This window comes from Hyperoodon ampullatus (genome assembly GCF_949752795.1).
Source record: "Hyperoodon ampullatus genome assembly, chromosome: 7".
In the NCBI taxonomy this organism is placed as follows: Eukaryota; Metazoa; Chordata; class Mammalia; order Artiodactyla; family Ziphiidae; genus Hyperoodon; species Hyperoodon ampullatus.
Genome location: NC_136920.1, coordinates 62,521,230 through 62,539,528, shown reverse-complemented (window position 1 = coordinate 62,539,528; position 18,299 = coordinate 62,521,230). Strand labels below are relative to the sequence as shown.

The 18,299-nt window shown below is 41.3% G+C and overlaps 2 protein-coding genes across 2 annotated transcripts in view; both read right to left on the bottom strand.

Moving 5' to 3' along the window:
* Window positions 1–5,655: 5,655 nt before the first annotated feature.
* On the bottom strand, window positions 5,656–6,807 carry RBMXL2 (RBMX like 2; the record flags this gene model as incomplete). The annotated part of the gene is made up of 1 exon (XM_079709505.1): window positions 5,656–6,807. One exon carries the CDS (start codon window positions 6,805–6,807, stop codon window positions 5,656–5,658), a length of 1,152 nt encoding a protein of 383 aa, XP_079565631.1.
* Window positions 6,808–6,824: 17 nt separating this feature from the next.
* The window catches only part of NLRP14 (NLR family pyrin domain containing 14), a gene marked incomplete at both ends in the record, with an annotated part of 31,241 nt that continues 19,766 nt past the window's right edge, over window positions 6,825–18,299 (bottom strand). Inside the window, 1 exon segment of the mRNA XM_079707808.1 lies at window positions 6,825–7,080. Within this exon segment, the coding sequence (XP_079563934.1) occupies window positions 6,825–7,080 (256 nt within the window).

Below are 18,299 nucleotides of genomic sequence, written 5' to 3'. Positions count from 1 at the left end.
CAATATCACACAGTTAGTGAATGGTGGGTATAGGATGTGAATTCAGGTCTACCAGATTCCATACTACTTACTCTGAATCACTATACTCTACTACAACTCACGGACTTCCTTAGGTGCACCAAGCTCTGTGTCAATTGTAAACAATAACAGCCACACTTTTTAAAATCCAGGCATTGTACTAGCTACCTGATTTATGAGATGAAGTCTAAGCTAATTATGCCAGAGAGTAATAATTCTAAATCCTACTAGATTTGAAGGAATCAAGGTCTTTTTTTTTAACCTCTCACTTTTTAAAAATTGAAATATTTTGACGTATAATATTATGTTAGTTTCAGGTGTACTACATAATGATTTGACATTTGCATAAATTATGACATGATCACCAAGATTAGGTCTAATAACTTAATGTGTCCCCATACAACATTAGTATAGTATTATTGACCATATTCTTTATGCTGTATGTTACATCCCTGTGACTTATTTATTTTATAAACAGAGGTTTGTACCTCTTAATCCTCTTTACCTACTTCATCCCCCTTCCCTGCCTGCCTGCCTTCCCTGAAGGAATCAAGGTCTTGATAATAACATGTCACTTCCAACTGGTTAGGAATGGGACACTGAGCCTGCTGATGGAGGTTCTTGGTCACCTTAGCTGTCAAGCAGTTGAGAAGGCAGAGGCTACAGAATATAAATCAGGGCTGTAAAGAGTCAAATACATCTTCTAGATTTCAAGTTGGGTGAATACAGCCTGAATAAATACAATAAGACTCTCAAGTTGAACTTTTCTGAAGACTTCTAGTACATGAGCAATTTTACCAGTCAATGGCAATGATAAACTCCAAAGGAAAGTCGTGCTACTGCTGTGTGTAGAATGCTGTGGTGCTACCACTTAATGAACCCCATTCATTCCTGGCACTGTGTTGTGTGTTTATATGCCTTATCTTATTTTAAACTCTCAATTTTATGAGATGATTATCATCACTTGCATATGAAAAAACCAAAGGTCAAATTTTTAAAAGATAATTGCCCAAGCCACATAAAATAACAGAATGCAGACTCATACATATGACAAAAAGACTACCTTTCTACTGTAACAAGGAGCCTCCAAACATTATGAGGAAGCTATATTAGTTTTTCCTAATTTCTTCCCTAAAAATTCATAACACATTGTCAGATTTTTCATTATTCTTGAGTATTTTGTAAATATGATAGTTGAATACATTCCACAGGGTCATCATTGCTCTGTAGTTATCCTCTAGATTTAGTTTACTTTTGTGCTTGATACCCATGTTCAACGTCACCCACAAAATATTTGGACTCAGAATCATCTTTAAAGAATTTAGATGTGCTACACTGTGAGAGAAATTAACTTCACAAACAATATCACTGCAAAGAGAACATAGAGATTCTGAAAGGAATTCCACCATCACTGGATTTCATGTGTGCACAGCAAAAGCAACACAGGCTAACTCTGCTTGGTGAGTTTGGGAATATGCCCCAAAGAGGAGGACAGAGTAACTGTCCCCCAAAAGGAAACTTCTCTGGGGGAGTAGAAGGATAATCACATAACCTTCGAGGTAAAGGTTAAATGGGAGGCAGCATGGACCCCACATAATCTTAAGGCTGAGAAACGTTAGAGAGGTCCCAGGTTGGAGAAATACAGGCAGAAAACTCTTTGCCATCTTACCTGTCCTGAGGCAATGGGAAAAGGGGAGCTATTGACCTATAGGAAACAAGTCTCCCTCCAACACTCTAGGAGAACCCCAGGATTCAGGTTGCAATCAGAGATGGAAGATGTTAAGGCCTCACCTGATGGGGAAATATTCAGCAATGCTGTCAGTTGCCACATGAACAGTTTGGTTGCTTCTGGAACCCTGTTTTGGACAGAAGGAATGTGGAGAAAGGGTCTCAGGAATAGGCTGAAACAAGCTCAAGATAGAGAACATAAAGGTTCTGGTTATGAGATGCACATTCCTTAAATTATACCCAGGGAGTCAGTCCTGCAAAACACTTGATATGCTCGCTCGCTCTCTCTCTCTCTCTCTCTCTCTCTCAAGTGATTATAAACAAGATCTCAACTGACTAGCTCTCTTGCTTATTTTCCTACAAAGATAGCTCTAATACATTAATTTCCATTGAGGAAATACTGGGTCTGTTATATACGTACATGAGCAATCCACAGCCTTCGTAAGCTATGATCTCTTGAGCTCATTTAAGCTCTGGCTAAGTCTTTATTTCCAAATGTTTGCATCTCACTTTTAAAAAAATTATCAGTAGTTTCAATAGCCATGAGATTACTCCTTAGAAATAACAATTCTGTTAACTGGAAAAAGGTTTTCATCGTTATTATACTTCAAAAAGAATATCAAAGGGAAAATTGTACTATCAGCTGAGATTTGGTTCTCAGATATAAAAGTTATCGTGAGCTAGCCATGAGCACAGTCTAGAATAGGAGGGTTCTATAAATTGAGTCAGACAGAATAAGGTGCCATCCACCCAGAGGGAAGCTGGGAGGGAGAATCACTGTCAAGGTAAGACAGTTTCAGAGTAATAGTTAACATTTTTTTTGAGTAGCCATTATATCCTGGTGCTTACTGAGCTCTATTTTTCATATTAAAATTTGTATTATAAAGTATTTAGAAATTATACAATAAGAGATGCCAATGTGCAGACCATAGAAATTTAAGGTAACATTGTCACTTTTGCTTAAAATCCATCTCTTTTAAAGAGATAAAACATTACAAATTCAGCTAAAGCTCACTCCTCACACTAAATATCCTGACTTCTTGTGTATCACTCCAATCATATTTTTGTTCTTTTTTAGCACACATGTATTTACAGAATTTGCCTTTTTCACCCAGCAAATATTTTGATATTTACCTATGTTGATACATGTGGATCTGGTTGATTCACATTAGCTTCTACATGGAACTTCACCGAAGAATGAATCTCACTTGATCCTCTCCAGTAGGGTCTTTCTTCCCTTTTAACATTCAGAAAGTGCTGTAAAGACCAATCCTGTGCATATCTCCTTGTGTACTTGTGCAAATTTCTCTAGGTCCTCTCCTTGAAGCAGATTTTCTGGGTCATTAAGGTATGTTCCCTCCAACTTTATTAGGCATTGCCAAGATTATTTCCAAAGTGATTGTGTCAATTTACACATCTATCTGAAAGGTATGAGTTCTTTTGCCCACTTTTTTCTTGGTATTTTTTCTTTCTTATTGTTTTCTAAGTATTCTTTTGGAAATTATTTCAATGCAAATAAATTGCTCCAATCTATGGTTTAATACTTCACTTTACCAGTGTCTTTTATCAGAAAAAAAATCTTAATGTGGAAAATTATATCAACATTTTCCTCCTAGGTTTGTGCTTATCTTAAAAAGAAACTCTATACCTCAGTGATATATTTTCTTCTAAGTGTTTAAATTTTTTTCCTCTTCACATCACATTTATCTTCAAACCAGCTAGAATGTATTTTTGTGTATAGTATTAGGGAATCTCTTTTTGCAGAGATAGCCATTAAAAAAAGTCCATCCTTTCACCATTGCTTTAAAGCTGTCATAACACCATGTTTTCATATACAGCTTGGCCGGTTTCTGGGCTATTTTGGTCTATTGATCCGTCTATATTTGCCTGTTGATGTCACACAGCTTTACTAAATTACTATAATTTTCTAGTAAGTCTTGATATCCGGTAGGGTAAGTTCTAATTTTTTTTTTTCAGAATTACTTTGCTCTTCTTGCTCTTTATCCTACCATTAAGTTTTAGAATTAGCTAAATCTCCCATTAGTGTCTTTTAAAAAATCTATTTCTTAATAATTTGTTGGTAGTGAATGGGAGCTATTGTTTTTTCAGTTTTGTGGTTGATTGGCCAAATCTTTTATTTGGTATTCCATCACTGATCAACACAAATATATGATATTATTGGGGAAGATGGGAGGGGTGCTGTGTGCCAAAAAAAAAACCATGTTGTAATTTCACTTGAAGCTGTACTGATTTTCCAAATTAATTTGGCAAGGTTGAGAACGGTTATGATAAAGTCTTCCCAACCACGACAAGACATGAATCTCCATTTATTTAGGCTTCTTTTATGTCCTTTAACAAAAATTAGCAATTTTTCCACTAAGGTCTTACACATTTTTACCAGGTTAACTCCTGGATCTTTTTTTTTGGTTGAGCTATTTCTTGCATTTGATCTTCTGGGCCACTATTGCAGCTTCTCCTGTAATTCACCTACTTTATTATTTTGTCAAAAAATCATGTTTTTAGAGTCATGTATGTGAGTGTGTTACATTCAGATCTCTTTAAGGACTTTTTGTTGTTGTTCAGGTGTTCATCTGTTTCTCTAGCAATTATAACACTGAACGTGGATCCTAATATTTTGACCGGATCCGTCTTTGTCTGGTCGTTAGAGATCCTTGACTGTACAATTACCTTTCAGATAAACAGAGGAATTCCACAGGAGCTAAATGGAAAAGGTGTTTCTTACCTTGTGCTTGGGGTGAAAAAAGGAGACTCTCATATTCTTGAGCCACTTTGGAGGAAGCCTCTATGATCTTTGCTCAAGCCCTTCTCCCCACCATAAGAGTATAGACCACTCAACGCATGCCCTTGCCTTTTGTGGACAGGAGGACCTCATAACATGCTGAGATCCTCAGATGTTGAAATGCCAAGCTCTCAGAGATCCTCTGAGTTTCTGAGCTCTAATGATGCTTACTTTTGATTTTTCCACCCCTGGGGGAAGAAACCCAATTTTTCAATTCTCTAGAGCCAAGGGCAAGTAGCTTGCAGTTAGGAATGGAAGCCATCTGGATACCCAAATCCACCATTGGTATATTTTCTACCTTGTTTCTTAAAATTTGTTGGTGGTGAAAGGGAATGGTATTAATTGATTTTATGGGGGGCGGTTTGCAGTTTTGTGGCTGGTTGGCCAAATTTTAATATAGTATTCCATCCTAGTTCAACACAAGAATGGTATTTTGGGGAGTAAGGGAATAGGAGATTCTGCAGATTTCCAAAGAATAAGAAAACAGGCGAAATGTGGCCAGCATTCTCCATTTGTTTTTTTAGACTTACTGAGTGAATAGAACTTTCTTTCGTTACATATACAACGGATCTAAGTGGTTTTTGTTGTTGCTGTCGGCTGTTTGGTTTTTAATACCGTTAACACTGAGATTCAGTTTGAAAGACACTTTGAAATCTTAGGAGTAAAACACACCAATCCCTCCCACTCTCCCAAAAATCTAGTTGGTTTGAATGGACAGAATGACCGAATTTTCCATTTTAGGTGGGCAGATCTTTGTAAAAGATCTTAGAACTTTTGGCCTCATTTATCAGGAGAATTTAGAAGGAAGGAAGCCTTTAGGAGAATTTCTACTTGGAAATATAAGAAAACTAGCACGCAGGTTCAAGTCGTATACTTTTAAATGAACTTGTTGAAAGAAACGTTAACAATTCCAAAACGAAATCAAAACGAGTTTTAACTTTTTCCTCTCAAAAGTACAAAAAAAAATTATGGAGAGAAAGTTAACAGGAAATTCTTAAAACGTAAAAACAACTCTTCCGTGCGCTAGTCCTTGAGTAGTTACCATAGAACAGTCTCTGCTTTTCGGCAGCTTCTTTGAACGCGGATTTTGGACCCAAGTCTCTTGGTGCTTAGTATCTGCTCCGGTCTCCCCCTTTCTCCGAGCAGCTTCCCAGGCGGCCTCCGCCTAGCTGGGCCCTGCGGCCGGACCCGCTGTAGGACTCGCGCCGGGGCGGGCACCCCCTCTCCATGGACGGCGGCAGCCCACGGTCAGCTCTGCCTGCCCGGTCGCGGCCCCTCCAATAGCGCTCGCTCCGGCCGCCACCGTAAGCATCGGGCGAGCAGCCGCGGTACTCGTCGTAGCGGCCGCCGCCGTAAGATGGCGGGGGCCCCCGTGCAGGGGCGGCGCTACGCAGACCCCCGTAGCTCTCGAAGGGGTCTCGGTAGGAGCCTCCCCTCGGGTGATACAGGTAGTCGCGGTCGCGCGCCCCGTAGCCGTCTCGGTCGCCGTAGCCTCTCGATGGACAGTCGTCCCGGGCGCTGGAGTGGTCGTAGTCGCGGTAGGTGTACCCTCTGGGCGAGGGAGCAAAATCCCGGGGGTCGCGGGCGCTCGAGTAGTCGCGGCTCGACGAGTAGCTGTCTCGGAGCGAGTAGCCCTCCTCCCGGGGGCCCAGGTAGGGGTCCCGGCGCGGGGGCGGCGGCTCCCGGCGCAGCGGACCGGCATAGCCGTCTCGCCCCCGCACGGCCGGGGGCCTCCCGCGTATTCCACCGCCTCCGCTGCGGGCCGGGCCCGACAGCGCGGCCCTCTTCGGGGGCGGGCCGGCCCTGCGCGGCGGCGGCGGCCCGCGCTTCACAGGCAGCGGGGCCCGGGAGGACCGCGGGTCGAAGTCGCCCGCGTAGCCGCCGTCGTCCGCCGGCCCGCCCCGGGACTGGGGGCGCCGTGGGCCGCTGCCGCGGGCCCTGACCAGGCCCCTCGGGCGGCTACGGGACGGCGGCGGGTCCCGCCGGCCGCTCTCGAACACCGGCTTGGTGGCCTGGGCCACCCTGATGGGCTTACCATCCAGGGACTTGCCGTTCATGTCTCTGACGGCGGCCTTGGCATCTAACGGGCTTTCGAAGGTGACGAACGCGAAGCCCCTGGACTTGCTCGTTTCTCGATCTTTCATCAGGAGCACCTCGGTGAGGCAGCCATACTTGCCAAACGCGGCCTCGAGGATTTTCTCGTCGGTTTCGAGGTTGAGCCCGCCAACGAAGAGCTTCCCCGGGCGATCCGCTTCCACCATATCTGCGGGTCGGGTGGTCAGTGGCGGTGGGCGGCGAAGTTGAGGCACCGGTCTTGGCCTCCGAGCCCGCTCCTACCAGTCGGGCGGTGCGTCGTCGCGGAAACCCCCGGAACCACAAGTCGGCTGCGCAGCCGGAACGCACCGGAACGCACCGGTTTGCGCCTCTCGTATCTAGTTCCCGCAGCCTGGCCGGCTCGTTGTGATTGGTTGGTGGTGCGGGGAGGGCCGTCCCGCCGGCAACGAGGAAGGTTGGCGGTTTTGTGACTTTGTAACCTATCCTTGGCCTGAATTTTTTTTTTTTTTTTTTTTTTTTTTGCGGTACGCGGGCCTCTCACTGTTGTGGCCTCTCCCGTTGCGGAGCACAGGCTCCGGACGCGCAGGCTCAGCGGCCATGGCTCACGGGCCCAGCCGCTCCGCGGCATGTGGGACCTTCCCGGACCAGGGCACGAACCCGTGTTCCCTGCATCGGCAGGCGGACTCTCAACCACTGCGCCACCAGGGAAGCCAGGCCTGAATTCTTTAAGTCACTCCTGAAAGCTCGGCTGCAAAATGAAAAGCCGTTAGGTTACAACAAAAAGTTTTCCCCATTGCTCTTAATGAGAGGAATTTTAATGCATTCCAATCCACGTTACCCAAAACCACATTCAAACAGAAAAAGGTGAACGGACCGCATCCTGTTTGGAAGGTTACCATATTGTTCGAAGAACGTAAAAACCAATTAGTTCAGCAGGACTTTTTGGTCCTCCTTTTGAGTAGGAATCCAATGTAATAATGAAAAAAAAAAAAAAAACCAGTCAGTTCAGTGAGCTGAATTATATTCTGTTTTCCTAGCAATGACGGAAGAAAGGAACGATGATAAAAAGCCCCTATGTTTGAGCTTTTACTGACTCATTGGTGGTGTCCAATGGCCTGGCCTTAAGGGAATGGAAAACTGTCCTAATAAAGGGGTGCCCCTATGAGGCATGGCCATATTGAAATCACTATGAGAATTTGAGGGATGCATTACAGTAGGACATGGTGATGCCCGTAGGAAGAAGTGACTAGCAGGTTCACAAGGTGGTTGGAACTGACTAATGGATATCCTGGTGTGCTTGGTTGAGGAGGCCACCTGGGTGCATAAAATGAGGGGACACTGAGGGACTATAGCAATACAGAGATGGACTCAGTCTAGACATACTCCTCTCGCACCTCTGAAGCATAAACTGCCACTAAGAGCTGTTTTGTTTGCCAAAAGAAAAAGAAAAAAAAAAAAAAGACAGAGCCTGCAGATGGGATGTTGCCGATACCTTGGAGGGGGAAAGACCGTGAACATAGCAAGTGACAAGTGAGTCAGATGCTGATATCCAAGGGGTCTTGACAAGAATAGATCCTGACTCTGGTGTAGACTTTGCTTACTCAGTGATAGATGCAAATGCTCAGAGTACTATAAAAGAACAGTACAGAAAATATTACACCAATGTGGATCACCAAGTGACATTTCTTCAGACCAAGGTACACACTTTACACCCCATAGTGTAAAGAGATGGACAGAGAGATATCCTGCTCAGAGTAATAGTTTGATAGAGAATTGGAATGGGGAATTAAAGCATCAGTTGTCTAAAAGGCAGGTAGATACAGGCATGAGGTGCTCTCTAACCTTCATGAGTGTGTGCTCACACTCAACATGAGCGGGGCTAAGGGAGTGTCCTCACTAAATAGAGTCCTCTTTTTTTTTTTTTTCTCCCTTATGGATATGGGGTGGAGGAGGATACTAGTATGACTGTGCAATCCTTCCCACATGGAAGATGACTGATGACCATAACTTTTTCTTTCCTTCCCACCTCACCTCACCTTTCTTATCCTTATGTAATGGTCACAGGATCAGGGCTGCAACTACAAGTCCCAGAAGGAGGGATGATACCCAAGCAAGAAACTATAAATTTTTATGTCAGAATTCCTAAGGACCTGATGGAGTGGATTGTCCCTTTACCCTTTTTGGCAAAACTGGGATTAACAGTGAATGCAGCTATATTGTCTAATGGTTAAAAGGGCCATGGGTTCTATGTCTACATAACCCTACTCTAAAATGAAGGGAGGTCCTTTCTACAGGAGTACTGCTGTCTGCAACCTAAAGCAGCATAGCGGGTACCACGCTCCCTTCCAAAAGTGGAAAAGTTTGGGTATAAATGGAGAGAGGGAGGGTAAAGGAATGAATAAATGGGTTATATGAAGAGGGACACCCAAAATTACATTAACACTCTGAAAGCAGCTCAAAGCAAGATGATATTATCTCTTAGCTTGATGAGACCATATGCCTGAAAGAATGGAGCTATACAGTGCAGAGGCCACTCCTGCTTTTGAAACCTGCCAAGATCAAATGAAAGCCTGCAAACCTGGGTGGCCTCATCCTGGGAGAACTTTCATACAATATGAAGATGGACTGGACTGAATGGGACTCTGGGAATGTGCCAGTCTCTTTTGACTTTCATTTTCCAAGTTATACCTACCATAATGCAATATGGTCTTACACTTACATTGTTGTTAAAATGATAATACTGATATTGATAGTCAAATGTACTTGGAAATTGAGTTAAAAGCCTCCTATTTCTTTTTTCTTTTTTTCTTTTTTTTTGCGGTACCCGGGCCTCTCAGTGTTGTGGCCTCTCCTGTTGTGGAGCACAGGCTCCGGATACGCAGGCTCAGCGGCCATAGCTCACAGGCCCAGCCGCTCCGCGGCATGTGGGATCTTCCCTGACCATGGCACGAACCCATGTCCCCTGCATCAGCAGGCGGACTGTCAACCACTGCGCCACCAGGGAAGCCCAAAAAGCCTCCTGCTTCTATTCTACACTGACTCCTCCAAATGTTGCTGTATCTGTTACGGTCAGACAGATATGATCTTTTTGCTATAAGGGATCCATTGTCAAAGACCAGGGGGTAGCCTATGGTACAACAAAAAACATTTATCTGGTCTTTGTCTAAAACCCTTGCAATTTCCTGAGTGACAGGAGTGTCTTTTATTGTCCATAATGAGACCCTTTCCACCACACCTGAGGAAACTCCTAACGGGGCACCTAGAGAGCTTCAGGATGGGGACTGGTCACCAGAGGAACCAGCCATGAGATTAGAGGGTTAGAACCTGGCCTCTGGGGAGGGGGCTGAAGATTGAATTCAATCACTAATGGCCAATGATTTAATCAATCCTGCCTATGAAATAAAACCCCATGTAAAAACCCTAAACAACAGAGTTCAGGGAACGTCTGGGTTGGTGAACACAGGATGTGCTGGGAGGATCATGCACTTGGAAGGGGAATGGAAGCTCTGTGAATCCACTCCTCCCCACCCTCAACTTGCTCTTCATCTGGCTGTTCATTTGTATCCTTTATAATAAACTATAATCATAAGTATAGCACTTTCCTTAGTTCTGTGAGTCATACTAGAGAATTTTAGAACCTGAGGGGGATTGTAGGAATTCCCAAATTGGTAGTTGCCCTGGAATCTATTGTGGTAATCAGGGAGAGATGGTATGTCATTTTCCAACAACAATCCTCAATTCTCTGACACCAACTGGGTGTCCTGTAATTCAACTCATTTCTGACGCTATGTACCTAGAGTTAGCACAGACTGTGCAGCTTAAGGCCTCAGTTCCAACAAAACTGCTCTCACTTCAGATGCCAGCTGCAAATGGGGTCCCCAAATTTCTGCCTGGCCAACTACAGAGCAACTACAATGAAGAGGTTCTGACATACATGGTCTTTGTAAATTCTACACTCGTGGTCTGGGCCGCTCATTTTGAAATCTTTTAAAGTAATAATTATAATAACTGAAATGATAAAAGGCATTAAATAGATGAGTACTTTGTGTGTTTACCCACTGTCCCCCATGTACCCATGAAAAAGAAGGTCTCATACTATTTTTCAATCCTTGTACAACTACTGGCAGCAAACTGTAGTAGATTTGAATGATGAATGAAGGTACGAATACCAGTGAACAAGGAAGGGTCCACCAAAGGAGCTAGAACCAGGCAGGGGGGTGGGGGCATTCCCTATGGAGTCTTTCACTGGCTACACTGGCACCAGTATCCTCCAAGAGAGTAACTGGGCCACAGTACCCTAGATGGAGACTTAGGGGGCAGAGGAGCTCCAAGATGACAAAATGTATTACCATCAGGGAATAGAGATGACATTTCAAGAAAAATAAAAAAGAATCACACTCCTCACTCTAAAAAGTAAAAACAAAAAAAATCTCCGCAAAGGGCTATGCCCTGACAAGGGTGAGTTGCAGAACACGAGAAATCGTCTTGAAGGTCCCTATCTCCTCAGGGTAGAAATCCCTAAATCAATTGAATGAGATCCCCATCTTTCCTACTAGGAAGGTCAGGGGAATTTCTCTGGAAGCAGCACCAGTGCCTGTAGCCTGGGCCCCTGAATCTGTCCCCAGTATCTTCAGGGACTGAGTTCTGATCCAACCATCCAGACACACAGAGTGATCTCACGACTCTATACCATGCCACAAACTCCTTGACAGCGAGGAGGGAGCTTCCCAGTTAGTCTGAGGCTTGGGCACCCTCTCTTTTTTTTTCTTAATTTAATTTTTTAAATTGTGGTAAAATACACTTAACATAGAATTTACCACCTTAAGCATTTTTAGATACACAGTTCAATAGATGTGATACTGTGATTTATAACAAATATATATTTTTGTCTTGGTCCATGGTTCCTGGCTCACAGCTCCTAAAACCCTTGGAATTTCCTAAGCAATGAGAGCAATGGGAAATTTTTAATATTTGTTTTTTGTCATGGGTTTCTGAAATAGCTCCAGAGCCATAAAGGTGAAAGGAATGTCTTGTTATTCATAACAAGCCCCTTTCTACCACACTTGGGTTTATGTTAATGAGACAACAGTGAACCAGAGAACCATGGTTTCCGCCCTCATTGAACTTAGGTTGTGGTCAGGAAGACAGACAGAAAGAAATAAAATAAGGAAATCTTTGTGTTAGTGCTAGGAAAGGAAGAAACAGCGATGCATTGTTAGGAAAAGGGGAGAGGGTGGTACTTACGATAGAGCGCTCAACCTCCCGGAGGAGATAATATTTAAAGGATGGTCCACAGCCAGATCTATGAAGAGTGGAAGAGCAGAGTAGGCAGAGAGGATCACCTGCACAAAGGACCAGTGGTGAAACACTTGGAACATACAAGGAATTGGGAAGAAATTACATTGTTTAGTGAGAGGGGAGAGTGACACATTGGAAAGCTGAACCAAATTATGCAGCCTTTTGAATACGAAGAATTTGGTCCAGCTCTAGTAACATTCACTTACTCTCTCATTCAAAGAATATTTCTTGAACATCTGATATTAAGGCAGGCATTGTACTAGGTGAAAGAGATTCTGAGGTGATGACAAACAGTAAAGGTGGCTGTTGAATTAAAAAATTGATTACATCTGAAAGACAAAAGTACTAACAATAGTCTTTCTTCCCTCTGTTGCTATAAAGGAACCTGTTCATTTTCACCGTTTCCTCTACCCTTAAAGAAGGATATTTATTTTCTGGTAGAGGTTCTGTGATGATCTACAAAATAAAGAAATGAAGACTAAGGAAGGAAAAGAAAAATATTAGAAGGAACAATATATGCATAAGAAAACACACAAAATGATAAACTGAAAGTTTAGAGTGTTATTCTGTTTGAAAGTAATGTTGTCAAAGGTTTACATTGTGTTTAGGGGTCAAAAGATGAGGCTGAATGTAATCATTAGTGGTGGAAGGAGGGGGAAAAGAGACTTCAATACGGTTTTTGTTTTGTTTTTAAAGAAAACTACATTGAAAGCAGTGTAGACGATATAGAGTAGAATGCAGTATGAGAAACCAGGAGACCAGACAGGAAATAATGACCTTAAAGAAACCGTAGCAGGAGACTAGAAAGAGAAATCTTTTCAACCTAGTTATCCATTATAATTTTCTCTTTCACTCTTAAATGTGCTTATGATACAAGGTATGATATGTGTTTTTTTCCTACACCATGAAGCAATTAACTCCATTCGCCTCAGACAATGACCTGGTGCCCCACAAATTTAACTCAATTCTGACACTATCTACCTGGAGATAGCATCAGATCCAATAGGTTAAAGGCTCAGTCCCACAAGACTGCCCCCACATCAGATGCCAGTCATAAGTCCAAGTTGCTACCTGTGTGTTTGACCAACTGGCTATAAACCCGAGGACCTCAGACCCCTTCCTGAGGTTCAGTTAATTTGCTACAGTGGCTTACAGAACTCAGGAAAGTAGTTTACTTACTAGATTACTGGTTTATTACAAATGACAGTAAAGAATATGAATGAAGAGCCAGATGAAGAGATACACAGGGCCAGGTCCTGCACAGCAAGAGCTTCTGTCCCCAAGGAGTTTGAGGCCTGGCAGGCGGATGCATTCTGGTTACCATCCTGGAAGTTCTCCAGATCCCTCCCTTTTGGGTTTTTATGGAGGCTCCATTATATAGGCATGATTGATTAAATCACTGGCCATTGGTGATTGATTCAACCTCTACACCTACCCCTTTAATTGGTTGATTCCCCTGGCAACCAGCTCCACCATCCATAAGGGCTTTCCCACTGTCACTTCAGAAACAACTCAGGTGTGGCTGAAAGGGCTTGTTATGGATTACCCTTTTCACCTGTATGGCTCTAAAGCTATTTCAGAAACTGAGGACAAAAGATGAAATATTAGAACAAAAGATGCTCCCATTGTTCTTATCAATGAGGAAATTCTAAGGGTTTTGGGAGCCATGAGCCAGGAACTGTGGAAAAAGACTAAAATTTATTTTATTATAAATCACAGTATCACAGTAGGGTATAGATGGTTGTCCTTCAGACCTTCTCCCTCCTCCTTCAACCCAAAGTTCATTTTCTCTCCAGCTAAGAATAAAGAATGTTAATGAGACATAAATATTTTTTTAGCCTCCATTTTATAGATAACTCGAAGTGTGAAAATACTAAATATCTGCCAACATCACAGAACTTGTAACTGATAGTAACAGGACTAAATCCCAAATCCTTTGATTTCAGATTCACTTGAGGTGTGGAACACAACTTGATGCCAGGAGCAACCCTCACTTGTGACAACCAAAAATGTCCCCTTGGTGGCCAAATCACCAACCAGAGTTGAGATCCACTGTTCTAAGAGGTGAGCATTGTTAAGAAAAATCATCTAAAACTTAAAAATAGGCAAAAGGTATTATTGGTATTACTGAGTGTCCTTTCACTGTAGTTCTAGGCATTGTCTAGCAGACTGGGGATTATCTGATTTTCTAGGGTTGTGTATCTTTATGTCAGATTAGTTAAACAAGGAGGCCAATAGACTGAGTTGGTTCTAATACCTTAGCGGCCTACTAAACAAACCAAAACATAAACCTATACATGCCTCAAGGTTAAAAAATCGAAACCTAAGGACAACCAATCACAGCCAACTAGGCTTTTCCAGAAAGGAAAATGCTTAAGCTTTAGCCAATCAAGTAATTTTCCAGTTTTGCATCTGCCTCTTCTCTATAAAAGCCTTTCCCTTAGCTCCTGTCCGGTGGAGTGCTCCTAACCATTTCTGGTTTGGCACTGCCCTATTTAGTTTTTTGTTTAAATAAACTCTTAAAATTTTTGATTTGCCTCTGCTTATGTTTTAACAGTTCTCTGACTCTCAATTCTATTGATCAGAAGATTCACAACTTTGTAAGGGTAAAGATTATCTTACAGAGACCTGATAGCAATGCAAATAATTCTTGTCCTCGATCAGTGCAAATTTCCTCTGTGATGGAAAAGATAATCCCAAAGTTTATCATTTATTGCCTTGTAGGACATTAATCAGTTTTGTATTTACCTTACGATGTTATTCTAACTTTTAAAAAAATGCCTTTCATTCTACAAGCAAATGCTGGAGAGAGTGTGGAGAAAAGGGAACCCTCCTACACTGTTGATGGGAATGTAAATTGGTACAGTCACTAAGGAGAACAGAATGTAGGTTTCTTAAAAAACTAAAAATAGAGTTACTATATGATCCTGCAATCCCACTCCTGTGCATATATCCAGAGAAAACTATACTTCAAAAAGATACTTGCACTCCAATGTTCAGTGCAGCACTATTCACAAGAGCCAAGACATGGAAGCAATCTAAATGTCCATCAACAGATGAATAGATAAAAAAGATGTGGTACATATATACAATGGAATATTAGTCATAAAAAAGAATGAAATAATGCCATTTGCAGCAACATAGATGGACCTAGAGATTATCATACTAAGTGAAGTAAGTCAGACAAATATCATATGATATCACTTATATGTGGAATCTAAAAAAAAATTGATACAAATGAACTTATTTACAAAATAGAAACAGACTCACAGGCTTCGCAAACAAACTTATGGTTACCAAAGGGGAAAGGTGGAGGGGAGGGATAAAGTAGGAGGTTGGGATTAACATATATACACTACTGTATATGAAATAGATAATCAAAGAGGACCTACTGTAATAGCACAGGAAACTCTACTCAATACTCTGTAATAACCTATATGGGAAAAGAATCTGAAAAAGAATAGATATATGTATATTTATAACTGAATCACTGTGCTATACACCTGAAATTAACACAACATTGTAAATCAACTATACTCCAAAATAAAATAAAAAAATTTTTAAATGCTATTCATGATGGATATATAAACACTTGTTCGTCAAATGCTTTGTAAACCTGCATCTCACTGGTTCCCTTACTAATGAATTGATAATGTTCTTTGACAAGAGTTCATTTTGCATTTGTATAACCAAAGGGCCATGATTTAGAAAGAGCCATGATTTGAAATCCTCAAAAATTATTTAACTGCATCACTGGATCCACAATGGACCAATTAGAGTCTTTGGAAGACATTTTAAACTAAAGCAGGGGAATAAAAAAGATCTTTTCCCCTTGGTTGTTAAGCTGAAAGCATGTGAGCTCAAAGCTGCCTGTGACATACTTCTACCACATTTACCCAATACCATAGCCTCAAAATATCTAAAGGAAAATTTTAAAGAACTATAAGAAAAAAATAAAACTTTTCCATCATATTAAAAGATTTAAGGAAAATGTTCGCAATAATTTATAGATTGAGCAACAAAAATTAGTACAAGATGATTTGAACTGCATAATTAAAAAGCTTGATTTAATGGATATATACACATGTGCACACACTCAGTCATGGGAAAATACATATTCTTTTCAAACACACATAGAAAATTGATTATATACTAGGCCATGAATTATATTTTAACTAATTTCAAAAAACATTTTCACATTATCTGAACTCTATTAGGTTAAAAACAATTACAAAAAGGTAACTTTAAAAATGCCTCCCATGCAACTCAATATAAAGAAAACAAACAACCCAATCCAAAAATGGGCAGAAGACCTAAATAGACATTTCTCCAAAGAAGATATACAGATTGCCAACAAACACATGAAAGGATGCTCAACATCACTAATCATTAGAGAAATGCAAATCAAAACTACAATGAGGTATCACCTCACACCAGTCAAAATGGCCATCATCAAAAAATCTACAAATAATAAATGCTGGAGAGAGTGTGGAGAAAAGGGAACCCTCTTGCACTGTTGGTGGGAATGTAAATCGATACAGCCACTATGGAGAACAGTATGGAGGTTCCTTAAAAAACTAAAAATAGAACTACCATATGACCCAGCAATCCCACTACTGGGCGTATACCCTGAGAAAACCATAGTTCAAAAAGAGTCATGTACCACAATGTTCAGTGCAGCTCTATTTACAATAGCCAGGACATGGAAGCAACCTGAGTGTCCATCAACAGATGAATGGATAAAGAAGTTATGACTCATATATACAATGGAATATTACTCAGCCATAAAAAGAAACAAAACTGAGTTATTTGTAGTGAGGTGGATGGACCTAGAGTCTGTCATACAGAGTGAAGTAAGTCAGAAAGAGAAGAACAAATACCATATGCTAACATATATATATGGAATCTTAAAAAAAAAAAAAAAAGGCCATGAAGAACCTAGGGGCAGGACAGGAATAAAGACACACATGTAGAGAATGGACTTGAGGACACAGGGAGGGGAAAGGGTAAGCTGGGACGAAGTGAGAGAGTGGCATGGACATATATACACTACCAAATGTAAAATAGCTAGCTAGTGGGAAGCAGCCGCATAGCACAGGGAGATCAGCTTGGTGCTTTGTGACCACCTAGAGGGGTGGGATAGGGTGGGAGGGAGGGAGACGCAAGAGGGATGAGATATGGGGAAATATGTATATGTATAGCTGATTCACTTTGTTATAAAGCAGAAACTAACACACCATTGTAAAGCAATTATACTCCAATAAAGATGTTAAAAAAAATGCCTAAGTTTGGAAATGTACAAGCACACTTCTATGTGAAATGTGGGTCACAGAAAAAAAAATTCATGTAAATCAAAATATTTGGACATGAATGCTAATTAAAATATTCCATATACTGGATGGACTTGGAGGGTATTATGCTTAGTGAAAAAAGTCAGAGAGAGAAAGACAAATACTGTATGATATCACATATGTAAAATCTAAAAAATAAAACTAGTGAATATAACTAAAAAGAAAGAGACTCAAAGATACAGAGAACGAAGTAGTGGTTATCAGTGGGGAGAGAGAGAAGAAGGGAGGGGCAATATAGGGGCAGGGAATTAAGATGTACAAACTACTATGTATAAAATAAATAAGCTACATGGATATATTGTACAACAATATAGCCAATATTTTATAATAACTATAAATGAAGTATAACCTTTAAAAATAGTGAATCAAGGGCCTCCCTGGTGGCGCAGTGGTTGAGAGTCCGCCTGCCGATGCAGGGGATACGGGTTCGTGCCCCGGTCTGGGAGGATCCCATATGCCGCGGAGCGGCTGGGCCCGTGAGCCATGGCTGCTGAGCCTGCGCGTCCGGAGCCTGTGCTCCGCAACGGGAGAGGCCACAACAGTGAGAGGCCCGCGTACCACAAAAAAAAAAAAAAAAAAAAAATAGTGAATCACTATGTTGTACACTTGAAACTTATATAATGTTGTAAATCAACTGTACTTCAATAAACAAAAAAGACTCCATGGTCAAGCATGGGAATTCAGCTAAAATGTAAATAGAAGGGAATTTATAGTCCTAATGCTTGTAATAAAAGAAAAGGTTGGAAGTCAATAAGAATCTAACTTAAGAAGTTAGCATACTGACGAAAATTCAAAGATAGCAGAAATGATAAAGAATTTACAAAATAAATTTATAAAATGAAAACAGACAAAATGTAAAGAATCAACAAATCCAACATTTGTTTTGACCACTCTGTTTGATTCTTTGACTATCCTATTTGACTTTTTAACTACACTATTTATTGATAAAATTGCAAACCATCCCTAACACAGAGCTCTGTTTAGGATGAGGGGAGTGGTTTGCCTGATGCACAAATTTGAGGAGATGCCAAAAAAATTCAGTAATCAAG